This window comes from Herpailurus yagouaroundi, unplaced genomic scaffold, assembly GCF_014898765.1.
Source record: "Herpailurus yagouaroundi ecotype Mexico unplaced genomic scaffold, PumYag 159, whole genome shotgun sequence".
Taxonomy (NCBI): domain Eukaryota; kingdom Metazoa; phylum Chordata; class Mammalia; order Carnivora; family Felidae; genus Herpailurus; species Herpailurus yagouaroundi.
This window is the reverse complement of record NW_024412400.1, coordinates 9,436,674-9,463,522: the sequence shown is the minus strand read 5'-3', so window position 1 is coordinate 9,463,522 and position 26,849 is coordinate 9,436,674. Positions and strand designations below refer to the sequence as shown.

General features: G+C 41.5%; 1 protein-coding gene and 1 long non-coding RNA gene across 8 annotated transcripts in view; one reads left to right on the top strand and one right to left on the bottom strand.

Moving 5' to 3' along the window:
* Positions 1-16: 16 nt before the first annotated feature.
* On the bottom strand, positions 17-20,972 carry LOC121033305 (uncharacterized). Its single transcript, XR_005791815.1, has 4 exons — positions 20,386-20,972; positions 19,507-19,648; positions 19,057-19,184; positions 17-57 (listed from the first exon to the last, which is right to left on the bottom strand). It is a non-coding gene; the product is annotated as an uncharacterized LOC121033305 (long non-coding RNA).
* A 189-nt stretch (positions 20,973-21,161) lies between these two features.
* The window catches only part of ULK4 (unc-51 like kinase 4), a 586,637-nt gene continuing 580,949 nt past the window's right edge, over positions 21,162-26,849 (top strand). For all 7 annotated transcript variants that reach the window (XR_005791953.1, XM_040479906.1, XM_040479903.1 and 4 more), the window contains exons 1-2: positions 21,162-21,271; positions 26,033-26,226. Coding sequence is in view for 6 of the 7 variants with exons in the window: in XM_040479906.1 (XP_040335840.1) it covers positions 26,089-26,226 (138 nt within the window). In the remaining variant the exon portion in view is untranslated. The remainder of the gene's footprint in view (positions 21,272-26,032; positions 26,227-26,849) is intronic.

Genomic DNA, 26,849 nt, shown 5'->3' with positions numbered 1-26,849 from the left:
TAAAAAAAAAGATAACAGTTTCATGAAATCTCCTAAATTATTTTCGTGAAATTGCATCTAGCAAGAGACAAAAAAGTAGAATGTATCAAGTTAACGCCGGAGGAGCAGACTGATGATGCAGGAGAGAGGGGATGGATCCAGGGAACAAGTGTGTTTGTGTGGTGGGGGGAGGCTGGCCATCCACTGTGAAAGTGGGGAGATGGGGTTCACGGATTCAGATAGATGTAAATGTGTTGATTCGGTGCTTCCACTGTGAGTGAGTGTGGGGACCTGAGTCACCACTATCTGAGGTTGGACGAGAGAGAAACTGTGAGTCAGCCCAAAGAGGGAAAAAGTGAATTGTCTAAGAAAATGTAGGATATCCTGGAGGCCTGAGAGACCATATGAGATGCCTGGGTTATACATTTAAAGTAGGACTAGATCGGCATGATTGCGTGTTTCTCTCCAACCACAATCCTCTGCTCCATGTTGGCATGAAAGGGAGGAAGAAAGTTGAGTTTAACCAAAGTTGTTTTTTCTTTTTTAATTTTTAATTTTATTTATTTTTCAACATAATACTTAATTTTATTTTTTTTAATTTACATCCAAATTAGTTAGCATATAGTGCAACAGTGATTTCAGGAGTAGATCCAAAGTTGTTTTTAAATTTTTTTTTTTTCAACGTTTATTTATTTTTGGGACAGAGAGAGACAGAGCGTGAACGGGGGAGGGGCAGAGAGAGAGGGAGACACAGAATCGGAAACAGGCTCCAGGCTCCGAGCCATCAGCCCAGAGCCTGACGCGGGGCTCAAACTCACGGACCGCGAGATCGTGACCTGGCTGAAGTCGGACGCTTAACCGACTGCGCCACCCAGGCGCCCCTCAAAGTTGTTTTTAATGCTGAATTTAATGAAGAAAGCGAGGTAAGTTCAGGGTAGTTGTGAGCATACACAGGAGAGTAATTTTAGTGATTGGGAAAGTAAAAACAAGGTGAGAGTGACAATGACCCAACCATTTGAGGTGTGGGAAAAATAAAATAGCCATGCCTTAAAAGGATTACAGAAGCGATGATGTGTTCAGGGAACAACCAAAGGATTTGGCCGATGATGGGCTGTAAGTCCTAGACTGATGATAGGCAGAGCAGAAGGACCAGGAAGGGCACAGAAGGGTGTGGGGGAGATAGTTGCATTAAATATATCAGGATAAGATTACAAGAGAGGAATGATGCCCTAGGATATTACTTCTTGTGACCGTTAGTTACTGCCTATGAATCTTATAACTCTTTACTTCTGGGCTTTTCTCCACCCAGAAAAGTGGATTTGCTATTTAAAAGCTCCCCCCATCCCCAGGAGGATTTTCTTTCCTTTAGGTTTCAAAGCGGTCTTTCTTTGTCTCTCCTGTCTATAACGCAAAAGCAGTCCACCTCTGGTTGGTTCTAAGAAACCTTGCAGAGAACATTGTAGGCCAGGCTTGAATTTTTCTTCAATAGTCAACTGGTCAAAAGGAATGCCCCAAGACAAAAAGCTGTGGGTTAAAAAGGAGTTTCTAGGGGTGCCTGGCTGGCTCAGTTGGTACAGCATGTAACTCTTGATCTCTGGGTCATGAGTTTGATCCCCATGTTGGATGTAGAGATTACTTAAAAAAATAAAGCATTTTAAAAAAAGGAGGGTTAATATGCATCAAGAGTAGACATGCTGGGAGTGTGACCAACCTGCTCAGGCAGCTTGCTAATACCTTCAGGACCTACAATTAACAATGTAGTACTAACACTGGGCACACCCACCTTAATGACTTGCTGGATCATATAACTCAGGTCATGATAAGCAGCTCACATCCCAAGGGTACCTAATATCAAATGGTATCTTCCAGGGGCCTGTAACAACTATTTCTCAAAGAGAGTTAGTTGATGAGGAGAGGATGCTCCGTTTCAAATTCAAAGACACCACCCATGGGCTAGTGCTGTCAAGGACGACCACAGGATCCATGCGGACTGATGCAGACCACTGCATCCGTTGGAGTATATGGACCAAATCACAGGGCTATTTGCTCATTAGCCTGGACAGGCTGGAAAGGCTCTTTCATTCCTGGATCCACTCAAATTTGGCATCCTTCTCGTATAATTTGGCAAACTCGGGGTCACACATCCGAATATTTTGCCTCAGAAATCCAAAGCAGCCTAGCAAACATCGTGTATCTTTCTTAGTAGTAGAGAGACAAGGTGTGGCAATTTCCTCTCTGCTTTGAAACGTGGGCCACTGGCTTGCCAGAAAATCCAACCACCCACAAACTCATGGCCAACCAATCTTTGACAAAGAGGAAAGAATACCCAAAGGAATAAAGACAGTCTCTTCAGCAAGTGGTGCTGGGAAAACTGGACAGCGACATGCAGAAGAATGAACCTGGACCACTTTCTTACACCACACGCAAAAATAAACTCAAAATGGATAAAAGACCTAAACGTAAGACAAGAAGTCATCAAAATCCTAGAGGAGAAAACAGGCAACAACCTCTTTGACCTCAGCTGCATCAGCTTCTTACATGACATGTCTCCAGAGGCAAGGGAAACAAAAGTAAAAATGAACTTTTTATCAAGATAAAAAGCGTCTGGGGGCGCCTGGGTGGCTCAGTCGGTTGGGCGTCCGACTTCAGCTCAGGTCACGATCTCGCGGTCCATGAGTTCGAGCCCCGCGTCAGGCTCTGGGCTGATGGCTCAGAGCCTGGAGCCTGCTTCCGATTCTGTGTCTCCCTCTCTCTCTGCCCCTCCCCCGTTCATGCTGTGTCTCTCTCTGTCTCAAAAATAAATGAACGTTAAAAAAAAAAATTAAAAAAAAAAAAGATAAAAAGCGCCTGCACACCAAAGGAAACAATCAACAAAACGAAAGGCAACCAATCAAATGGGAAAAGATATTTGCAAATGACATATCAGACAAAGGGTTAGCATTCAAAATCTATGAAGAACTTATCAAACTCAACACCAGAAAAGCAAATAACCCAGTGAAGAAATGGGCAAAAGACAAGAATAGACACTTTCCCAAAGAAGACATGCAGATTGCCAACCGACACATGAAAAAATGCTCCACGTCACTCATCATCAGGGAAATACAAATCAAAACCATAGTGAGATGCCACCTCACATCTGTCAGAATGGCTCAAAAGAAAAACTCAGGAAACAACAGATGTTGGTGAGGATGTGGAGAAATATGAAAACTTTTGCCCTGCTGGTGGGAATGCAAACTGGTACAGCCACTCTCAAAAACAGTACGGAGGTTGCTAAAAAAAAAATAAAAAATACAGCTACCCTACGACCCAGCAATTGCATTACTATGTATTTATCCAAAGGATACAAAAATACAGATTTGAAGGGGCACATGCACCTCAATGCTTATAGAAGCACTATCAACAATAGCCAAAGTATGGAAAAAGCCCAAATGAGGAATGGATAAAGAAGATGTCCACACACACACACACATATTACTTGGCAATCAAAAAGAATGAAATCTTGCCATTTGCCACAGTGTGGGTGGAACTAAGGTATGTTATGCTAAGTGAAATAAGTCAGTCGGAGAAAGACAAATATATGATTTCACTCATATGTGAAATTTAAAAAACAAAACAGATGAACATAGGAGAAGGGAAGACAAGGGAAGACAGATCAAGTTTGCAGCAGACATATCCACAGAAACTTGGCAGACCCGAAAGGAGTATTCAATGTGTTGAATCAGAAAAATACGCAGCCAAGAATTCTTGATACAGCAAAGCTGTCATTCAAAATAGAAGGAGAGATGAAAATTTTCCCAAACAAAAATTAAAGGAATTCATGACCACTAAATCAGCCCTGCAAGAAATTTTTTTCAATACGAAATTTATTGTCAAATTGGTTTCCATACAACACCCAGTGCTCATCCCAACAGGTGCCCTCCTCAATACCCATCACCCACCCTCCCCTCCCTCCTACCCCCATCAACCCTCAGTTTGTTCTCAGCTTTTAAGAGTCTCTTATGTTTTGGCTCCCTCCCTCTCTAACCTTTTTATTTTCCTTCCCCTCCCCCATGGCCTTCTGTTAAGTTTCTCAGGATCCACATAAGAGTGAAAACATATGGTATCTGTCTTTCTCTGTATGACTTATTTCACTTAGCATAACACTCTCCAGTTCCATCCACGTTGCTACAAAAGGCCAGATTTCATTCTTTCTCATTGCCAAGTAGTATTCCATTGTGTATATAAACCACAATTTCTTTTTTTTTTTTTTAAATTTTTTTTTTTAACGTTTATTTATTTTTGGGACAGAGAGAGACAGAGCATGAACGGGGGAGGGGCAGAGAGAGAGGGAGACACAGAATCGGAAACAGGCTCCAGGCTCTGAGCCATCAGCCCAGAGCCTGACGCGGGGCTCGAACTCACGGACCGCGAGATCGTGACCTGGCTGAAGTCGGACGCCCAACTGACTGCACCACCCAGGCGCCCCTAAACCACAATTTCTTTATCCATTCATCAGTTGATGGACATTTAGGCTCTTTCCATAATTTGGCTATTGTTGAAAGTGCTGCTATAAACATTGGGGTACAAGTGCCCCTATGCCTCAGCACTCCTGTATGCCTTGGGTAAATTATTAGCAGTGCTATTGCTGGGCCATAGGGTAGATCTATTGTTAATTTTTTAAGGAATCTCCACACTGCTTTCCAGAGTGGCTGCACCAATTTGCATTCCCACCAACAGTGCAAGGGGGTTCCCGTTTCTCCACATCCTCGCCAGCATCTATAGTCTCCTGATTTGTTCACTTTAGCCACTCTGACCAGCGTGAGGTGATATCTGAGTGTGGTTTTGATTTGTATTTCCCTGATGAGGAGTGATGTTGAGCATCTTCTCATGTGCCTGTTGCCATCTGGATGTCTTCTTGATGGAAGTGTCTATTCATGTTTTCTGCCCATTTCTTCACTGGATTATTTGTTTTTCAGGTGTGGAGTTTGTTGAGCTCTTTATAGATTTTGGATACCAGCCTTTTGTCCGAAATGTCATTTGCAAATATCTTGTCCCGTTCTATTGGTTGCCTTTTAGTTTTGTTGATTGTTTCCTTTGCATTGCAGAAGCTTTTTACCTTCATGAGGTCCCAGTAGTTCATTTTTGCTTTTAATTCCCTTGCCTTTGGAAATGTGTCAAGTAAGAAATTGCTGCGGCTGAGGTCAGAGGTTTTTTCCTGCTTTCTCCTCTAGGATTTTGATGGTTTCCTGTCTCACCTATTTCAGGTCCTTTATCCATTTTGAGTTTATTTTTGTGAACGGTGTAAGAAAGTGGTCTAGTTTCATCCTTCTGCATGTTGCTGTCCAGTTCTCCCAGCACCATTTCTTAAAGAGACTGTCTTTTTTCCATTGGATATTCTTTCCTGCTTCATCAAAGATTAGTTGGCCATACGTTTGTGGGTCTAGTTCTGGGGTTTCTATTCTATTCCATTGGTATATGTGTCTGTTTTTGTGCCAATACCATGCTGTCTTGATGATTACAGCTTTGTAGTAGAGGCTAAAGTCTGGGATTGTGATGTCTCCCGCTTTGGTCTTCTTCTTCAAAATTACTTTGGCCATTCGGGGTCTTTTGTGGTTCCATACAAATATTAGGATTGCTTGTTCTAGCTTCGAGAAGAATGCTGGTGAAATTTTGATTGGGATTGCATTGAATGTGTAGATACCTTTGGGTAGTATTGACATTTTAACAATATTTATTCTTCCAATCCATGAGCACAGAATGTTTTTCCATTTCTTTATATCTTCTTCAATTTCCTTCATAATCTTTCTATAGTGTTCAGCATACAGATCTTTTACATCTTTGGTTAGGTTTATTCCTAGGTATTTTATGCTTCTTGGTGCAATTGTGAATGGGATCAGTTTCTTTATTTGTCTTTCTGTTGCTTCATTATTAGTGTGTAAGAATGCAACTGATTTCTGTACATTGACTTTGTATCCTGCGACTTTGCTAAATTCATGTATCAGTTCTAGCAGACTTTTGTTGGAGTCTATCGGGTTTTCCATGTATAATATCATGCCATCTGCAAAAAGTGAAAGCTTGACTTCATCTTTGCCAATTTTGATGCCTTTGATTTCCTTTTGTTGTCTGATTGCTAATGCTAGAACTTCCAATAGTATGTTAAACAACAGCAGTAAGAGTGGACATCCCTGTCGTGTTCCTAATCTCAGGGGGAAAGCTCTCAGTTTTTCCCCATTGAGGATGATATTAGCTGTGGGCTTTTCATAAATGGCTTTTATGATGTTTAAGTATGTTCCTTCTATCCCGACTTTCTCGAAGGTTTTTATTAAGAAAGGATGCTGAATTTTGTCAAATGCTTTTTCTGCATCGATTGACAGGATCATATGGTTCTTATCTTTTCTTTTATTAATGTGATGTATCACGTTGATGGATTTGTGAATGTTGAACCAGCCCTGCATCCCAGGAATGAATCCCACTTGATCCTGGTGAATAATTCTTTTTATATGTTGTTGAATTCGATTTGCTAGTATCTTATTGAGAATTTTTGCATCCTTATTCATCAGGGATATCGGCCTGTAGTTCTCTTTTTTTGCTGGGTCTCTGTCTGGTTTAGAAATCAAAGTAATGCTGGCTTCATAGAATGAGTCTGGAAGTTTTCCTTCCCTTTCTATTTTTTGGAACAGCTTGAGAAGCATAGGTATTATTTCTGCTTTAAATGTCTGGTAGAATTCCCCTGGGAAGCCATCTGGTCCTGGACTCTTATTTGTTGGGAGATTTTTGATAACTGATTCAATTTCTTTGATGGTTATGGGTCTATTCAAGTTTTCTATTTCTTCCTGTTGAGTTTTGGAAGTGTGTGGGTGCTTAGGAATTTGTCCATTTCTTCCAGGTTGTCCAGTTTGTTGGCATATAATTTTTCATAGTATTCCCTGATGATTGCTTGTATTTCTGAGGGATTGATTGTAATGATTCCATTTTCATTCATGATTTTATCTATTTGGGTCATCTCCCTTTTCTTTTTGAGAAGCCTGGCTAGAGGTTTATCAATTTTGTTTATTTTTTCAAAAAACCAACTCCTGGTTTCATTGATCTGCTCTACAGTTTTTTTTAGATTCTATATTGTTTATTTCTGCTCTGATCTTATTATTTATCTTCTTCTGCTGGGTTTGGGGTGTCTTTGCTGTCTGCTTCTAGTTCCTTTAGGTGTGCTGTTAGATTTTGTATGTGGGATTTTTCTTGTTTCTTGAGATAGGCCTGGATTGCAATGTATTTTCCTCTCAGGACTGCCTAGCTGCATCCCAAAGAGTTTGGATTGTTGTATTTTCATTTTCGTTTGTTTCCATATATTTTTTAATTTCTTCTCTAATTGCCTGGTTGACCCATTCATTCTTTAGTAGGGTGTTCTTCAACCTCCATGCTTTTGGAGGTTTTCCAGACTTTTTCCTGTGGTTGATTTCAAGCTTCATAGCATCGTGGTCTGAAAGTGTGCGTGGTATCATCTCAATTCTTGTATAGTTATGAAGGGCTGTTTTGTGACCCAGTATGTGATCTATCTTGGAGAATGTTCCATGTGTACTCGGGAAGAAAGTATATTCTGTTGCTTTGGGATGCAGAGTTCTAAATATTCTCTGTCAAGTCCATCTGATCCAATGTATCATTCAGGGCCCTTGTTTCTTTATTGACCATGTTGTAAGTGGAGTATTAAAGTCCCCTGCAGTTACCACATTCTTATCAATAAGGTTGCTTATGTTTGTGATTGTTTTATATATTTGGGGGCTCCTGTATTCGGTGCATAGACATTTATAATTGTTAGCTCTTCCTGATGGATAGACCCTGTAATAATTATACAATGCCCTTCTTCATCTCTTGTTACCGCCTTTAATTTAAAGTCTAGTTTGTCTGATATAAGTATGGCTACTCCAGCTTTCTTTTGACTTCCGGTAGCATGATAGATAGTTCTCCATCCCCTCACTTTCAATCTGAAGGTGAGGTATCCTCAGGTCTAAAATGAGTCTCTTGTAGGCAGCAAATAGATGGGTCTTGTTTTTTTATCCATTCTGATACCCTATGTCTTTTGGTTGGAGCATTTAGTCCATTTACATTAAGAGTTATTATTGAAAGATATGGGTTTAGAGTCATTGTGATGTCTTGCAACATATCACTCACAGAATCCCCCTTAGGATCTCTTGTAGGGCTGATTTAGTGGTGATGAATTGCTTCAGTTTTTGTTTGTTTGGGAAGACCTTTATCTCTCCTTCTATTCTGAATGACAGGCTTGCTGGATAAAGGATTCTCGGCTGCATATTTTTTCTGTTCATCACATTGAAGATTTCCTGCCATTCCTTTCTGGCCTGCCAAGTTTCAGTAGATAAGTCTGCCACTAGTCTTATGGGTGTCCCTTTATATGTTAGAGCGTGTTTGTCCCTAGCTGCTTTCAGAATTTTCTCTTTATCCTTGTATTTTGCCAGTTTCACTATGATATGTCATGCAGAAGATCGATTCAAGTTACGTCTGAAGGGAATTCTCTGTGCCTCTTGGATTTCAATGCCTTTTTCTTTCCCCAGATCAGGGAAATTCTCGGCTATGATTTGTTCAAGTACACCTTCAGCCCCTTTCTCTCTTCCTCCTCCGGAATCCCTATTATACGGATATTATTACGTTTCATCGCATCACTTAGTTCTCTAATTCTCCCCTCATACTCCTGGATTTTTTTACCTTTCTTTTTCTCAGCTTACTCTTTTTCCATAATTTTATCTTCTAATTCACCTATTCTCTCCTCTGCCTCTTCAGTCCGTGCTATGGCCGCCTCCATTTTATTTTGCACCTCATTTATAGCATCGTTTAGCTCCTCACGACTATTTCTTAGTCTCTTGATCTCTGTAGCAATAGATTCTCTTCTGTCCTCTATACTTTTTTCAAGCCCAGCAATTAATTTTATGACTATTATTCTACCTTCTTGTTCCGTTATATTGCTTAAATCGTTTTGATCTACTTCCTGGAGTTTCTTTTGAGGAGAATTCTTCCGTTTCGTCATTTTGGGTAGTCCCTGAGGTGGCTCCAAACCGCAGGGCACTTCCCCTGTGCTGTCTGAGTAACTTGTATTGGTGAGCAGGGCCACAGTCAGACCCGATGTCTGCCCCAGCCCACCGCTGGGGCCACAATCAGACTGGTGTGTACCTTATGTTCCCCTCTCCCAGGGGCAGGACTCACTGTGGAGTGGTGTGGTCCCTGTCTGGGCTGCTTGCACACTGCCAGGCTTGTGGTGCTGCTTCATGGGATCTGGCGTATTAGCCGGGGTGGATCCGCAAGGTGCACAGGGGCAGGAGGGGCAGGCTTAGCCTCTTTGCCCTCGGTGGTCCCCTGTGGGAGGGAGGCCAACCCGTGGGAGGGAGGCCAACCCGTGGGAGGGATGGATCTACAGAAGCACCCCGTTAGGTGTTTGCGCGGTGCAAGCAAGTTCTGTGACAGGAACTGGTTCCCTTTGGGATTTTGGCTGGGGATGGGCGAGGGAGATGGCACTTCCCAGCACCTTTGTTCCCTGCCGAGCTGAGCTCTGTCCTCTGGGACTCAACACCTCTCCCTCCCAGTGTCCTCTCGCCCTCCCGCTCTCCAAGCAGAGCTGTTGACTTATAACATTCCAGATGTTACGTCCTGCTGGCTGTCAGAACACACTCTGTCCGGCCCCTCCACTTTTGCAAGCCAGACTCGGGGATTCCGCCTTGCCTGGCGGGCGGCCCCTTCACCGCCCAGGATCCTCCCGCCAGTCCGTGTAGCGCGCACCACCTCTCCTCCCTTCCTACCCTCTTCCGTGGGCCTCTTGTCTGCGCTTGGCTCCGGAGACTCCCTTCTGCTAATCCTCTGGAGGTTTTCTGGGTTATTTAGGCAGGTGTGGGTGGAATCTAAGTGATTAGCTGGACGAGGTGAGCCCAGCGTCCCCCTATGCCACCATCTTCCGAACCTCTCAGCCCTGCAAGAAATTTTAAGGGGGACTCTCTGAGGGGAGAAAAGACAAAAAAAAAAAAAAAAAAAAAAGACCAAAGGCAACAAAGACTAGAAAGAACACCACCAGAAATTCCAATTCTATAGGCAACATAATGGCAATAAATTCATATCTTTCAGTACTCACTCTTAATGTCAATGGGCTAGATGCTCCAATCAAAAGACACAGGGTAACAGAATGGATAAGAAAACAAGAACCATCTATATGCTGTTTACAAGAGACCCACTTTAGCCCGAAAGACACCTTCAGATTGAAAGTGAGGGGATGGCGGACCATCTATCATGCTAATGGTTGACAAAAGAAAGCTGGAGTAGTCATACATATATCAGACAATGTCGATTTTAAAATAAAGACTGTAATAAAAGATGAAGAAGGGCATTATATCATAATTAAGGAGTTTATCCACCAAGAAGACCTAACATTTGTAAACATTTATGCTCCAAATGTGAAGCACCCAAATATTTAAAGCAATTAGTCGCAAACATAAAGAAACTCATTGATAATCAGACCATGATAGCAGGGGACTTCAACACCCCACTAACAGCAATCAACAAGGAAACAATGGCTTTGAATGACACACTGGATCAGATGGACTTAACAGATATATTCAGAACATTTCATCCCAAAGCAGTGGAATATACATTCTTCTCCAGGGCACATGGATCATTCTCCAGAATAGATCATATACTGGGACACAAATCAGCCCTCAAAAAGTACAAAATGATTGAGATCATACTGTGCATATTTTCAGACCACAACACTGTGAAACTCGGAATGAACCACAAGAAAAAATGTGGAAAGATAACAAATACTTGGAGACTAAATAACATCCTACTAATGAATGAATGGGCTAACCAAGAAGTTAAAGAGGAAATTAAAAAGTACATGCAAGCCAATGAAAATGATAACACCACAGCTCCAAACCTCTGGGACACAGCAAAGGCAGTCATAAGAGGGAAGTATGTAGCAATCCAGGCCTTCCTAAAGAAGGAAGAAAGGTCTTAGATACACAACTAACCTTACATCTTAAAGAACTGGAAAAAGAACAGCAAACAAAACCCAAAACCAGCAGAAGACAGGAAATAATAAAGATTAGAGCAGAAATCAGTGCTATTGAAACAACAACAATAAAAAATGTAGAACAGATCAATGAAACCAGAAACTGGTTCTTTGAAAGAATTAACAAAATTGATAAACCACTAGCCAGTTTGATCAAAAAGAAAAAGGAAAGGACCCAAATAAATAAAATCAAGAATGAAACAGGAGAGATCACAACCAACATAGCAGAAATACAAACAATAATAAGAGAATATTATGAGCAGTCATATGCCAATAAAATGGGCAATTTGGAAGAAATGGACAAATTCCTAGAGACATATACACTACCAAAACTGAAACAGGAAGAAATAGAAAATTTGAACAGACCAATAACCAGTAAAGAAATTGAATTAGTAATCAAAAATCCCCCAAAAACAAGATTCCAGGGCCAGATGACTTTCCAGGGGAATTCTACCAAACATTTAAAGAAGAGTTAACACTTATTCTCTTGTAGCTGTTCCAAAAAATAGAAATGGAAGGAATACTTCCAAACTCATTCTTTGAGGCCAGCATTACCTTGATTCCAAGACCAGACAAAGACCCCACTAAAAAGGAGAACTAGAGGCCAATTTCCCTGATGAACATGGATGCAGAAATCCTCAAAAAGATACTAGCCAACTGGATCCAACAATACATTAAAAAAATTATTCACCACGACCAAGTGGGATTTAAACCTGGGTTGCAGGGCTGGTTCCATACCTGCAAAACTGTCAATGTGATTCATCACATCAAAAGAAGAAAGGACAAGAACCACATGATCCTCTCAATAGATGCAGAGAAAGCATTTGACAAAATACAGCATCGTTTCTTGATAAAAGCCCTCAAGAAAGTAGGGATAGAAGGATCATACCTTGAGATCATAAAAGCCATACATGAAATACCCCAACGCTAATCTTATCCTCAATGGGGAAAAGCTGAGAGCTTTCCCCCTAAGGTCAGGAACAACACAGAGATGTCCACTCTCACCACTGTTATTCAACATAGTTTTGGAAGTCTTAGCCTGAGCAATCAGACAACACAAAGAAATAAAAGGCATCCAAATCAGCCAGGAGGAGGTCAAACTTTCACTCTTCGCAGATGACATGAGAGTCTATATGGAAAACCCAAAAGATTCCACCAAAAAAACTGCTAGAACTGATCCATGCATTCAGCAAAGTCGCAGGATACAAAAATCAATTCACAGAAGTCAGTTGCATTTCTATACGCCAATAATGAAGCAACAGAAGGAGAAATCAAGGAGCCGATCTCATTTACAATTGCATCAATACCATAAAATACCTAGGAATAAATCTAACCAAAGAGGTAAAAAAACAAACAAAAAACTATACACTGAAAACTATAGAAAGCTTATGAAAGAAATTGAAGAAGACACACACACACAGACACACACAAAATGGAAAAATATTTCATACTCCTGGATAGGAAGAACAAATATTGTTAAAACATCAATACTACCCAAAGCAATCCACATATTCAACGCAATCCCAATCAAAATAACACCAGCATTCTTCACAGAGCTAGAACAAGCAATCCTAAAATTTTTATGGAACCAGAAAAGACCCCAAATAGCCAAAACGATCTTGAAAATGAAAACCAAAGCTGGAGGCATCACAATCCCCAACTTCAAGCTGTATTTCAAAGCTATAAGCATCAAGACCATATGGTACTGGCAAAAAACAGACACTCAGATCAATGGAATAGAATAGAGAACCCAGAAATGGATCCACAAACATATGGCCAACTAATCTTTGACAAAGCAGGAAAGAATATCCAATGGAATAAAGACAGTCTCTTCAGCAAGTAGTGCTGGGAAAACTAGACACGACATGCAGAAAAATGATCTTGCACCACTTTCTTACACCACACACAAAAATAAACTCAAAATGGGTGAAAGACCTAAATATAAGACTGGAAGCCATCAAAATCCTTGAGGATAAAGCAGGCTAAAACCTCTTTGATCTTGGCTGCAGCAAGTTCTTACTCAACACGTATCCAGAGGCAAGGGATACAAAAGTGATAATGAACCATGGGGACCTCATCAAAATGAAAATCTTCTGCACAGTGAAGGAAACAATCAACAAAACTAAAAGGCAATCGAAAGAATGGGAGAAGATGTTAGCAAACGACTTATCAGATAAAGGGTTAATATCCAAAATTTATAAAGAACTTATTAAACTCAACACCCAAAAAGCAATTAATCCAGTGAAGAAATGGGCAAAAGACATGAATAGACACTTCTCCAAAGACATCCAGATGGCCAGCCAACACACGAAAAAATGCTCAATATCACTCATCATCAGGGAAATACAAATCAAAACCACAATGAAATGCCACATCACATCCATTAGAATGTCTCAACAGAACAACTCAGGCAACAACAGACATAGGCGAGGATGTGGAGAAGGAGGATCTCTTTTGCACTGCTGGTGGGAATGCAAACTGGTGCAGCCAGTCTGGAAAACAGTATGGAGGTTCCTCAAAATATTAAAAATAGAACTACCCTATGACACAGCAATTGCACTACTAGGTATTTACCCAAAGGATACAAAAATACGGATTTGAAGGGGCACATGCACCCCAATGCTTATAGCAGCATTATCAATAGCCAAAGTATGGAAAGAGCCCAAATGTCCATCAACTACTGAATGGATGAAGAAGATGTGGTATATAAATACAATGGAGTATTACTCAGCAATCAAAAATAGTGAAATCTTGCCATTTGCAACTGTATCGATGGAACTAGTGGATATTAAGCAAAATTAGTCAGAGAAAGACAAATATCATATGACTTCACTCAAGACACAAAACAGATTAGCATAAGGAAAGGGAAGCAAAAATATTTTAAAAACAGGGAGGGAGACAAAACATAAGAGACTCTTAAATATAGAGAACAAACAGAGGGTTGCTGGAGGAGTTGTGGGAGGGGGGATGGGCTAAATGGGTAAGGGGTATTAAGGAGTCTACTCCTGAAATCATTGTTGCACTATATGCTAACTAACTTGGATGTAAAGTAAATCATTTAAAAAAAAGTGAAAAAAAAAAAAGTAGTGGAAAGACAGTCCGAGACCAAAAATTCCAAGAACTTTTGATTTATATTTTATATCTTGGAGCTTTGGTATTAAAACACAACAGACCACCCTTGAGACCAGTTTTATTCAACTAAGAAAATAGGGATGACTATAAATTCAGCCGACGTATTTGTAATCCAAAGGATTACATTTCTTGTTTTCAATTTAAATCATGTAGCTTTGAAATAAGAGATTGTTTCATCACAGCCATACAGATTCCTGAGATTTTAGTCCATGCTTGAAACCAAGAATTTAGGAACTTAATACTGTCCAACCCCATTACAAGAAACTATCTCAAGTCCTGGATCTTAAATTCTTGTGTGTGTGTGTGTGTGTGTGTGTGTGTGTGTGTGTGTCCCCTGTAGCAATTACTTTTTACTCTGAAGTCTTTTTTCAAATGGGTATCCATCCCAAGTGACTGCAGATAATAATATCAATTATTGGGGCGCCTGCGTGGCGCAGTCGTTAAGCGTCCGACTTCAGCCAGGTCACGATCTCGCGGTCCGTGGGTTCGAGCCCCGCGTCAGGCTCTGGGCTGATGGCCGATTCTGTTTCCGATTCTGTGTCTCCCTCTCTCTCTGCCCCTCTCCCGTTCATGCTCTGTCTCTCTCTGTCCCAAAAATAAATAAACGTTAAAAAAATTAATAATTTCAATTATTATTTTCCCTCATTCTGCTACAGGTTGCCAAATTCCCATCCCTTAAGATGAACTAGATTTCATTGTCTTGCTCCCCAGATAGACCTGATATCCACCCCGTGTTTGCTCTGAACTTTTAAGGTCTTTCTTTAGCCTGCATCTACTCTTGGGATCAATTTCTACATTTTTCAGGACTCTTAACTGGAAGCAACAGAAATGGACTTTGATTAAAGGGAATATATTGGTAAGATACTGGGAGGTTCACAGGTGTATTGGGAAGGCTGGGAGTTAGGCAAAAAAAAAAAAAAAAAAAAAAAAAAAAAAAAAAAAAAAAAACACCTCAAGAAAGAATAAAGAGAACCACAGGACTAGGATGAGGGCTAGGGTCCAAGCTATGACGTGAGTTTAGGTTAAGGTTAGGATCAGGGCTTAGATTGGGGCAAGGACTAGGGCTCAGGCTAACCTAGTGGCAGAGTTTTGTTTGGGCTAAAGTCAGGGTTACATTTGGGGCTTGGATTAGAGTTAGGGCTTACATAGGTCTAGTGTTGAACCAAAGTAGATTTAGGGTTATGGCTTTGACTTTGCCAACCTTAGGACAAAGAAAGCCATAGGACTACAGCTGGGGTTACCTCCAGTGCTATAGTTAGAATTAGGGTTAAGGCTAGTGTAAGGCTCATTTGTTCAATGTAGTTCATGCTCCCGATTTCTTACCCAGGTTTTCTGTACCTGGCTAGTATACCCATCCTCCATGTACCGCCTTCTGCTGAAATTTACTCTTATCTGACCAGTAACCACCTCAACCTTGGAAATTAGGCTGCCCATCCCTAGTAGCCTGATTTTTGACTGCTACATTAGCATTTGAAGTGACACCTCAGCTTTAAAGTGGAACCAACTCTAGGTTGCAATTGATGGTTCAGAGCTACCAGTGGATTTGGGCCAAACCTTGTCTTCAAATAGACCACACTCATTCTTAGCCGTTCCCGTGCCCTGTCCTATTTTCCTCATTCTCCTCTTCCTAGCAACACTTCCCGATAAATCACATGCACAAAAATCCCCTTCTTAGGTTCCACTTCTGGACAACTCAACCTAAGATAGTAAGCAACTCAACCTAACCCAAACAGAAGAAAGAGATTCATGTTCTGCACTGCCAATAATTGACAATCATCCACAATGCCTGTCCTAAAAGAAAACCCAGATGTATAAGCCCCACTGTGTATTCTACTCCTGGGACAGTATTTCTCTCTCCACTTCTAATAGGCTCCTATCTTTTTGTTCACTGCTTTAGACTCAGGAGAGAATGCCTTGCCTGATGTACAGCAGCCCCGAGTATATATTTGTCGAATGAATGCACTTGAATACATATGATTCCTCTGATCCTGCTCCTAGACTGCAGCAAACTCTAGAGGGTCACCGTGCCAGACCTTTTCTCTCATAATTTGACGTTCTGCAGCCACAGGTGGGCTGTTAGTGTGTCTTAGTGCTTCTACTCTAAATGATGCCCCATCACACACATCACGCACTGCCTTGTCTTAATCATTCCCTCCCCTCCATGTTCTCCTTGTCATCCTGCCCCTTCATTCTCTGCAGGTAATTTTTCTTTCTTCCATGTTATAAAAATTTAAAGCTCACATCATTAAGGATCATCTCTACTTCACAAATAGCTCCACAGATCAAAATTAATAAGCTAGAAACAGACCTTAATGTGCATATTAAAAAACTGGTCTACAGTGAAGGAGGCGTCACAAGTGCCCGAGGAAAGGGAGAAGGTTAGTGCTGGGATAACTGGTTAATTATTCTGAGGCATATAAAGTTAGAACCTAATTTCCCAATGTCCACCAAAATCAATTCCAGATGGGCTGAATAATCCAGTGTGAACACTGAAACAATGAAAGTAGAAAAATAGGTGAGTAGCTGATCTCCACATGGGAAATGCCTTCCTATGCTTAAAAATAGTATTTTTTACAAATCACAAAGCAAATGTTAAACCTTTGACACCATCCTATCACATGCGAATTTACCCTCAGGCAGCAAATCAGAGCTGCTTGCGAGATGGATGGATAAGAACACTCATTTCAGTGTTAACCGTGTACCAGGAAGGAGGAAAGGGAAAGGGCCCTTCCCTTTCAGGGACAGGGAATGTGGCTTAATAATTCAGCTTGAGATTTGTTAAGAGAAAACTCGAAATTCAAATAATCTACAGACTCTTTGCATTTCTAAAGGTAACAATTAGGAGCGGGCAACACTTGTTTACGGAAACTCCTTAATGACCTTCCTGTGGATGAAAGATTAGATCAGTTCTGTAGAGGAGGTTGTTAATGGACTGGAAGTTCAGGTGCTCCATCAGATAAGATGAGGGGACTGAGACAATATTTCCCTGAAGACAAAGAAGGAGGGGTGTCAGCCTTGGACTGGGTAGAAGAGGTGAGAAGGGAAAATGGAGCTCTAGGGAGAGTCTGAAGGAGGAGCATGGTGCATGGCCGGAAGGCTTGCAGAATGTAGACAAGCTACGTTCCATATATGTGTGTAATATATAATTAAAAATATATATATATTCACTTAAATTATGTGACATACAGTAGAATAGGTAGTGCCGTTATGTGGTTTCAAATTTGAGATGTACACATTGTCATCTCTTATACCCAGCCCTGCACCCACTCAGGTCCCCTCCAACAATCAACCGTTAAGGGTTTCTTGCCCTTCCCTCAGGAGATGTTGGAGCTATTCTTTGCCTATATGAGCCAATATCTACATGTATTCTTTTTTTTTTTTTTTTTAATTTTTTTTTTTTCAACGTTTATTTATTTTTGGGACAGAGAGAGACAGAGCATGAACGGGGGAGGGGCAGAGAGAGAGGGAGACACAGAATCGGAAACAGGCTCCAGGCTCCGAGCCATCAGCCCAGAGCCTGACGCGGGGCTCGAACTCACGGACCGCGAGATCATGACCTGGCTGAAGTCGGACGCTCAACCGACTGCGCCACCCAGGCGCCCCAATATCTACATGTATTCTTGTTCCTCTTTTTTTCTTTTTACAAATGGTAATATACTACGCTCAGTGTTATGCACCTTGCTTTTCCCCCTTAACAACTAGCCTTGGTTATATTTTTATATCAGCACACAAAGAGAAAAATTCATTTCTAATTTAATCAGTCTCTTGCTGATATAAATTTGAGTTATCAGTTTTTTTTTTAATTTTTTTAAACATTTATTTATTATTGAGAGACAGTGAGAGATAGAGCATGAGCATGGGAAGTGCAGAGAGAGGAGGAGACATAGAATCCGAAGCAGGCTCCAGGCTCTGAGGTGTCAGCACAGAGCCCGACGTGGGGCTTGAACCCACAAACTGCGAGACCATGACCTGAGCTGAAGTTGGATGCTTAACCGACTGAGCCACCCAGGTGCCCCTGTTACCAGTTTTTTAAAATGCCTCATCTGCATTGAATACTTTTGTGCATATGCCATTTTTCAAATGTAAGTACACACACACACACACATATGTATGATAAAATTTTAGAAGAACTGCTTGGTCAATGGGGATGTGCATTTGGTATTTCGATACGTATTGCCAAACTGCTCTCTCCCTGGCAGTGTGCAAATGCCTGCTTCCTAACACCCTTGCCATGACCATGTCTAACATTCACTTTTAAGTTCTTTCTTTTCTGTGTTGTAACCTCTGTTATTACCACACTATCAGTAAAATATGTTTTGCACAGTAACATGGGCTTTGGGAAGGAAGAAGAAGAAAGCACCATCAGGTGCATGAGGGGGAAGCGGGGTCAGAGGTGCATAGGATGTGCTAAGGAGAAGATGGTGAGAAGGGACCAGTCATTAAGGAATTTGTTGCAAGTAATGACCCCAAAAAGTAATTTCTCTGAAAATCTAGTCCATCCTGGAGTTGCCACAGTATGTGTAAAGGATGTTAAGAGTGATTAATTTTGGGGGCGCCTGGGTGGCGCAGTCGGTTAAGCGTCCGACTTCAGCCAGGTCACGATCTCGCTGTCCGTGAGTTCGAGCCCCGTGTCAGGCTCTGGGCTGATGGCTCAGAGCCTGGAGCCTGTTTCCGATTCTGTGTCTCCCTCTCTCTCTGCCCCTCCCCCGTTCATGCTCTGTCTCTCTCTGTCCCAAAAATAAAGATAAACGTTGAAAAAAAAAAGAAAAAAAAAGAGTGATTAATTTTGTTATTAAAGGGAAAAGACCTCCCAGGAGGCCAGTAATTTTAAAAGCTATGGGTTAGTATTATAAGGTTGAAAACCTCCCATCCAAGAGGGAGATGGCATCTGGCTCTTTCAGTGCATTTACACTTGTAAACTGGTGCTAGAATGATCGTGTCCTCTCCCAGACTTTCCAGAGAGATGGGGTGCATTGGTCTTGAGGCTCCCAGACTCCAGCTGCCGTCTCCAGAACAGTCCATTCCCTGAGCTGGTAACCTGGGCATAGAGCACATCATATCTTAGGAAAAGCTGGAGCCCCCAGGGCACCATGGTCAGCTTCTGTGTCTAGTTCTCTGGGGAAATTATAGCTCAGAAGGGAATCATGGAAACAATCTCCTGCCCTCTGAATTTATACTCCTGGTTGGATTTTTTTTTCCCTTTCGGTTTCATTCATTTCTTGTTTTAACTTTAATAATGTTTTCCTCCTATTTTCACTGGGGTCATTTTGCTGTTGTTTTTCTAAGCTCGCTGACCTTGAACTAAACCCAGAAACAAATAATTGGCAAATCCACGAGCATAACGAGTAACTTCAAAACACCTTTCTCAAGAACTGGCAGAGAAATCAGGACGAAGCAACATAAAAAGAAGGTCTGGAAGATTCAAACATGTCACTTAATAAACTTGAAAGTATGCATATGAAATTTTGAAGCCAACAAATAAGAGATCTGCATTCCAAACTCCTGTGGAACATTAAAAAATATTAATCATTTATTATAACAAAGGAAGTTTCAATAGCTTCCCCAAACCAAATACACACAGTCGAACAACATCTAACTAGTTAATTAAAAGGAAACAAATAAAAACTGCTCTTAAATATCTTTTGGATTAAAGGAAAAAAAATACAAACTATAGATGCTATGCATTTTCACATCTAGAATATTAATAATTTTGAAGTTTTAGCCTGGCTTCTGCATTGTATTTGTTTCCTCTGAGTTACTTGCATTGGTTAGCTTATTTTAATCTCTTTCATGTTAGAATCTTTCCTCACATATCTTGATATTTCTGTGTGTTCATATGCCAGAGTATTCATATGCCAGAGTAAGGCACTAAAAGGCTTATTCAGTGTTTATCACACATTTGGGGAAGGTTATTGATTAGTGAACTTCCTTTAGTTGAGATAAGGCACTGAGCTCTTTCAATGGGAGACCTTCCCTTCTGCCAGGTATTAGGCAAATCTCTTTCCCCAACAGGGAACCTTCTAATTTTTTCGCCAAAGACTAGAACATTAGCTGCTGGCACTATTCTGGGCAGAAAAAACTTCAGGGTTCAGAAGGCATTCTCCATTCTCCACTACTCTTGGCCTTTTGCTCATGTCATTTGGAAAGTATTTCCAGGTTTATCCTGCAAGCAGAAACCACGGAGAAAGATTCCTGAGAACGTAGGAAGGGTTAGAAGTCAAAGAATAGATGTGATTCACCTGAGAGTAAAGAGAGGCACAGCCCTTCTATATAAAGCAAAGCATGGCCGCTGATTAGTAACATCCACATCACTTGGTAACATGATGGAACTGAGAACTTTTGGGCCTCATCCAGGTGCACAGAATCAGAAGTTCTGTGGGTGGGACCCAGAAATGTGTTTCAACAGCATCCAGGTGATTCGGATGCTGAAATTTGAGAACCACTGAGCTAACTTGAATGGAAGAAAGAGGGGAGCTGGTGCTGGCGTCTGGCGCCTGGAATTTGAGGACGTGGAGCTTTGAAAACCATAAACAGACGGAGAATCTGGTCTGTTTTCTCATGTGCAAGAAGCAAGGTTGTCCACAGTCTTCACTTTTCTAAAGAGTGAGGAACACGAGAAGCCGGCTTCATTCTCAGCTATTACTCAGACTATGTCGCCACGTCTTTGAGCTCTGGCAAGCGTCAAAAAACGGATGGGAGGAAACAGAAGACAGTGTAGGGGGAGAAGAAATGACAACGGCCCAGGCTTTCATAGCCCCCAACTGCGCATAGGTCCCCTATCTGCCCAAGAACCCGGCCCCCACACCCAGTTAGGTTGGACAAACGCTTTGCCAAGGTCCCGCACTTCCGGGCCTCAGCCAATGAGAACCCAAACGGCTCAGCCAGTCAGCGCCCCGCGCTCCTTCCGGCGTTCTGCGTGCTGCCCTGGAGACGGCATGGGCGAATCCAAATGCAGAGGGGTGCTGGACCACACAGCTTTGAACTGCGCCTGCGCGTTCCGCCGTATGCCATTGCTTCACCCCTGGCCTTGGCCAGTGGACCGGTCCCGAAGGGGTCGAAGCTGAGACCCGCGCCTTCGCGGGAGCAGCCCGCTGGGTCGGCGGCTTCTCCGCCTTGAGTGCTCAGGTGAGTAGCCATGGTAGTTTTGGGGTCCACGAGTTTGGGTTCGGGTCTCCATGAGCGAGCGCGGAGGACAGTACGGGCCTGGAGGGGCGCCACTCACCTACCCTCCCTCCGTGGACCCTGTGCCCCTCGCGTCTTCCTCTCTCTCAGGGCTCTGCTTTGTTACCGGGTTAAACTAAACACCTTAGACAATTCTCTCGAGGCTTTGGTTCAGGGAACACGGGATACCTCTTCAAGGACTTGGGTGCAGGGAGGATTCGTGGCTGTAGGGTTCGGGAGATGCGCTTTATGGACGTCCTCGATTCGGAGTTCTTCCCCTAAACACCCCAGCAACGCGTCCCGAGCTCTAAGCCGGCGGTGCTGGCAGATGTCCGTGGACGTAGAGAGGCAGTGAAAGCCTCCAGTTCGCTGGTCACGAGCTGCTTGGAGTGGGGGGTGTTGACCTAGCGACCCCGAGCCTGCACTTTCCAGGTCAGACTAAACTCAAAGCCTGCAGTTAATTTGGTCTGTAAAGTGCTTCGAGGAGAAGCACCTGTTGAATGCAAAGCGCAGTGCCTGCCACCTTTAATGCCCTCGAAAAAGGTTGTTTTGGCCTGTGGGTAGTAAAATTGAGTGTGCGTCCCGGGGGGTGGGGCGGGAGGGAGTTGAACCACAGATTGCTGGGCTCCGCTTCCAGAATTTCTTATTCAGTAGGCCTGGGCTGGGGCGGCGGTGGCTGCTGCTGGTGGAGGAGTTAATGATCTGAAGGTAGAGAGAAATGAAGGGAGGGTTTTATCTTCCTACCTCTATCACCTCGTCAGTTTCGAAGAGTTTATTTAAAAAAAAATTTTTTTTTTTAACGTGTATTTATTTTTGAGACAGGGAGAGACAGAGCATGAACGGGGGAGGGTCAGAGAGAGAGGGAGACACAGAATCTGAAACAGGCTTCAGGCTCCGAGCTGTCAGCACAGCGCCTGATGCGGGGCTCGAACTCATGGACCGTGAGATCATGACAGCCGAAGTCAGACGCTTAACCGACTGAGCCACCCAGGCGCCCCTCGAAGAGTTTGTTTAATGTAGGTTCTGTGCCCCCGTATCTTAAATGCCTCATTTATTCCTAAGCGTGACTTGCTCTGACTTCTGCCTTCTCTGATAATACCTAGATTAACTTGTAGATTTAAAAGGTCCTTGAGGGGCGCCTGGGTGGCGCAGTCGGTTAAGCGTCCGACTTCAGCCAGGTCACGATCTCACGGTCCGTGAGTTCGAGCCCCGCGTCGGGCTCTGGGCTGATGGCTCAGAGCCTGGAGCCTGTTTCTGATTCTGTGTCTCCCTCTCTCTCTGCCCCTCCCCCGTTCATGCTCTGTCTCTCTCTGTCCCAAAAAAATAAATAAACGTTAAAAAAAAATTAAAAAAAAAAAAATAAAAGGTCCTTGAAAAAAAATTAAAAAAAAAAAAATAAAAGAGCCTTAAAAGACATGCCACGCCTTTAGAAAACGTGGAAGACTAACCTGTGGTGTCTGGGAATGCACACTCGGTGAGAAAACGTTAAAGATATGCCAGAAAGTGATAACTGTGAAAGTCAGGAGAGTGATGACTTTTGGAAAAGAGGAGTTGTGATTGCCATAGGCTCAGGAAGGGACTTCTGGAGTGGCAGGCCAAGTGGGTGGTGATCACAAGGTTAGCCCTCGTGCTTATTTATTTTTTTAAGTTTACTTATTTATTTTGAGAGTGTGGGACAGGAGTAGAGAGTGAGGAAGAGAATCCCAAACAGGCTCCACGCTGTGAATGTGATGTGGGGCTTGAACTCCCCAACGGTCAGTCCCGTTTATAATAATTCATTAAACTATACATTTATTTTTGGGGGGTTTTCTGTATTTGTGTTTTATTTTATAATGTAAGAGCTTACACATTAAATATTAGGAAGTATAAGGTGAGGATGCCCTTGGAGTCAAAAAGAATCTTAAATAAGTTGTGGAATTTCCAATTTGAAAAGGTAATTTACAAGATGATCTGATCCAATTCTTATTTTATTCTAAGGAAATTGAGCCCCAGAGAGGGGAAGTGCTTCAATAGTAAACCAACCTTAGCTGACTTTGTAATTGATGCATTTTGTTAATTTCAGACTGCCTGTTCTGCTCAGATGCCCCTACTCAGTAAAAGAATTCAGAAAAGAATTTATTTGGCTTGAATCAAATTGAAAATGTAAAGATTTAATTTTTTTCTCGTGGCTTAAAACCATATTCTCAAGGAATCAATTATGTATTTATTTGAGAGAGAGGGAGGGAGGGAAAGAGGGAGGGTGAGCAGAGGAGGGACAGAGAGGGAGAGAGAGAATCTTAAGCAGGCCCAGCACAGAGCCTGACAAGGGACTTGATTTCACAACTGTGAGGTCATGACCTGAGCCACAATTAAGAGTTGGATGCTTAGCCACCTGAGCCACCCAGTCGACCCTGAAGGAATCAACTCTCTGTCTTATATAAAAAGTCAGGAGACTATTTCAACACCTTATCCTTGTGTATCCTGATAGAGCCAAGTTGTGAACATGTAATTAAAGGTCTGGTTTTTTCCTGGCTAAATAGCTTTTCCATCTTAACATACTGCCAATTTAATCTTTCTTTGGTTATATTACATACTATGTATTGTTGCCACAAAATTACTCGTGTCTAGGCTGCATTTTGGTGGGTCAGGAGTCAGGATTGGCTCTTTTTAAAGAGTGGGTCTTAGAGTGGAGAGAGTATAGGGAACTTGGAACTTAGAATTTATTTTTTTAATGAACCCTTTTACTATCTGTGCCATTTTTGGGTTTCCGTTTATTAAAAAATTTTAAAAATATTTATAGTTGAAAGAAAGAGAAACCATGAGCAGGAGAAGGACAGAGAGAGGGAGACACAGAATACAAAGCAGGCTCCAGGCTCTTAGCTGTCAGCACAGAGCCCAATGCGGGGCTTGAACCCATGAACCATGAGATCATGACCTGAGCCAAAGTTGGTCGCCCAACCAACTGAGCCACCCAGGTGTCCTGGGTTTCCTTTGATTTAAATTCAGATTTTTCCCACATCCTTTCTGCTTAAAGAATTTTGCTGTCAGTAGTCTGAGTTCTTCTGGTTTGGTGTAGAGACCAGGTTTGTAATCTAATTCAATGTAACTAGTAGCCTATACATCTTTATAGGAGATTATTTCGCTTTTTGCAGTAAATTTTAATGTCATTGGAAGATGGAATCATAGAATTAGTTGTTAGATTCTTTGATTACTGGTTCCATATGCCAAGACAGGACAAACGGCTGCCTCTTGGCCAAATATGTCCCTCAGCCAGTGTTTGTATGGCCCACAACAGAAAATAAGTTCCAGAGATTTAATGTATATCATAGTGATTACACTAAACAATAATGTATTATGTACTTCAAAGTTGCTATGAGACTAAATCTTAAATGTTCTTAACCACAAAAAAGTGGTAATTATGTGACATGTAGAGGTGTTGACTAATGCTATGATAGTAATCAGATTATGATCTATAAATGTTTGAAATCAACACCTGTACACTTTAAACTTAATGTACATGTCAATTATATCGATAAAAATTGTGATATTCACATACTATATTGTTTACCCCTTTAAAACGTGCAATTCAGTGATTTTTAGTGTATTCACAAAGTTGTGCAATCATCAGTACTAATTCAGAACATTTTCATTTGCCCCAAAAGAAACACCATACCCATTAACTTCTGTTTTACATTCTCTTTTTCAAAGAGTTTTCGGTATAGTTTCTGACTTACTGGATACCATATAGAAACATGAGCTGCTTTTAAAGAGTATATCTACTGCTTACGGGATGATTTCTGGGAAATTTTCTATAGTTATGTAAAATCCTTCCATCTATGAGATGCCAATTTAAAATATATTTTGCAAATTAACTACTTTGATGTATTATAAATATGTTGTTTAAAATCCTGAATTCACTACTGTACTTCAATTCTAAATAAAATCTAACCGATGAAAGACTGCATCAACTCCTATTCATGCATGCAAATTAGGGCATTCTGTTGGCCAAGAAAATGAACTCTTATCTGGTTATATCCTAGATGATGAAATGGTTGGTTAAATTTTTTTTTTTTAACTTAAAACAGGAGTTGGCAAACTCTTTTCTGTAAAGGGCCAGATAGTAAGTATTTTAGAATGTGTTGAAGCCATTGCTCTGGTTATAACAACTCTGCAATTGTAGTCTAAAAGGAGCCTTAGACAATATAGAAGTGAATGGGTGTGATTATGATACAGTTAAATTTTACAAAAACAGCAGGGTTTGGTCCAGGAACCAGGAGTTTGGTAACAGCTGACTTTAATATTTGGATTGATTTCTTAGACTATCTCTGGATTAGATGGAAATATTAGCATTCCATATTTGTTTATAAAGTATTTTAACATACATTGTCTCTTGCTTCTCTGTTTGAGGTTTAGGTGGGTCATATGTTGCCCCATTCTATACAGATATTGACACAACGTGCCTTCCTTGGTAACAAAAGTGTCGAGATACATTGGAATCTCATTCATCCCTCATTTTGTTACATGTGTTAGAAATAGCTGTCATTTTCATCATTTTTTAAGACCTTGTTGAAGGAAGTTGAGTATTAGTTTTTTAGTTTTATTTTCCCCTACAAAAAGACACTGGTATACAACACTTGTAGGTGAATTTTCTGAGTTTATAGAATTATTAGATTAACATACTATCCTAGGCTAATTAATCGTGCAACTAGCTTGCATTTATAAGTTTTATTTTTGTTTGCCTTGTAGGAACTAGAGATGCTATTAGGCTGTTGTTTTATCCAATGTGAGAAGTTGGCCCGGAGATGGAAAACTTCATTCTGTATGAGGAGATTGGCAGAGGAAGCAAGACTGTTGTTTATAAAGGGCGACGGAAGGGAACAATCAATTTTGTAGCTATTCTTTGTACTGATAAGTGCAAAAGGCCTGAAATAACCAACTGGGTAAGTGGACTATGTTTTCCTCCCTTTGGGAAAACACAGAGCTACCTACGATCCAGGAGAACAAGTAGCATATAAACAGAAGCTGTTGAATTCGCTATAACAGATGCCACATTTTCAATCTGGAATGGGTGACCTTTTGTTTGTTTAGTGCCACACCAATTGTGAAGAATGACTAATAAACATCCCTAAGTAATTAGCAACTTAGTGGTGTTTTTGGGAAAAGTCAGGAAAAATACAGTCTATATTAGATCATTTACTTTAACTTTTAAATTATTTTCAAAGTTTTTTTTAAATTTTATTTTATTTAAAAAAAAATTTTTTTTTTCAATGTTTGTTTATTTTTGGGACAGAGAGAGACAGAGCATGAACGGGGGAGGGGCAGAGAGAGAGGGAGACACAGAATCGGAAACAGGCTCCAGGCTCTGAGCCATCAGCCCAGAGCCCGACGCGGGGCTCGAACTCCCGGACCGCGAGATCGTGACCTGGCTGAAGTCGGACGCTTAACCGACTGCGCCACCCAGGCGCCCCTTATTTTATTTAAAAAAAATTTTTTTTTCAACGTTTATTTATTTTTGGGACAGAGAGAGACAGAGCATGAGCGGGGGAGGGGCAGAGAGAGAGGG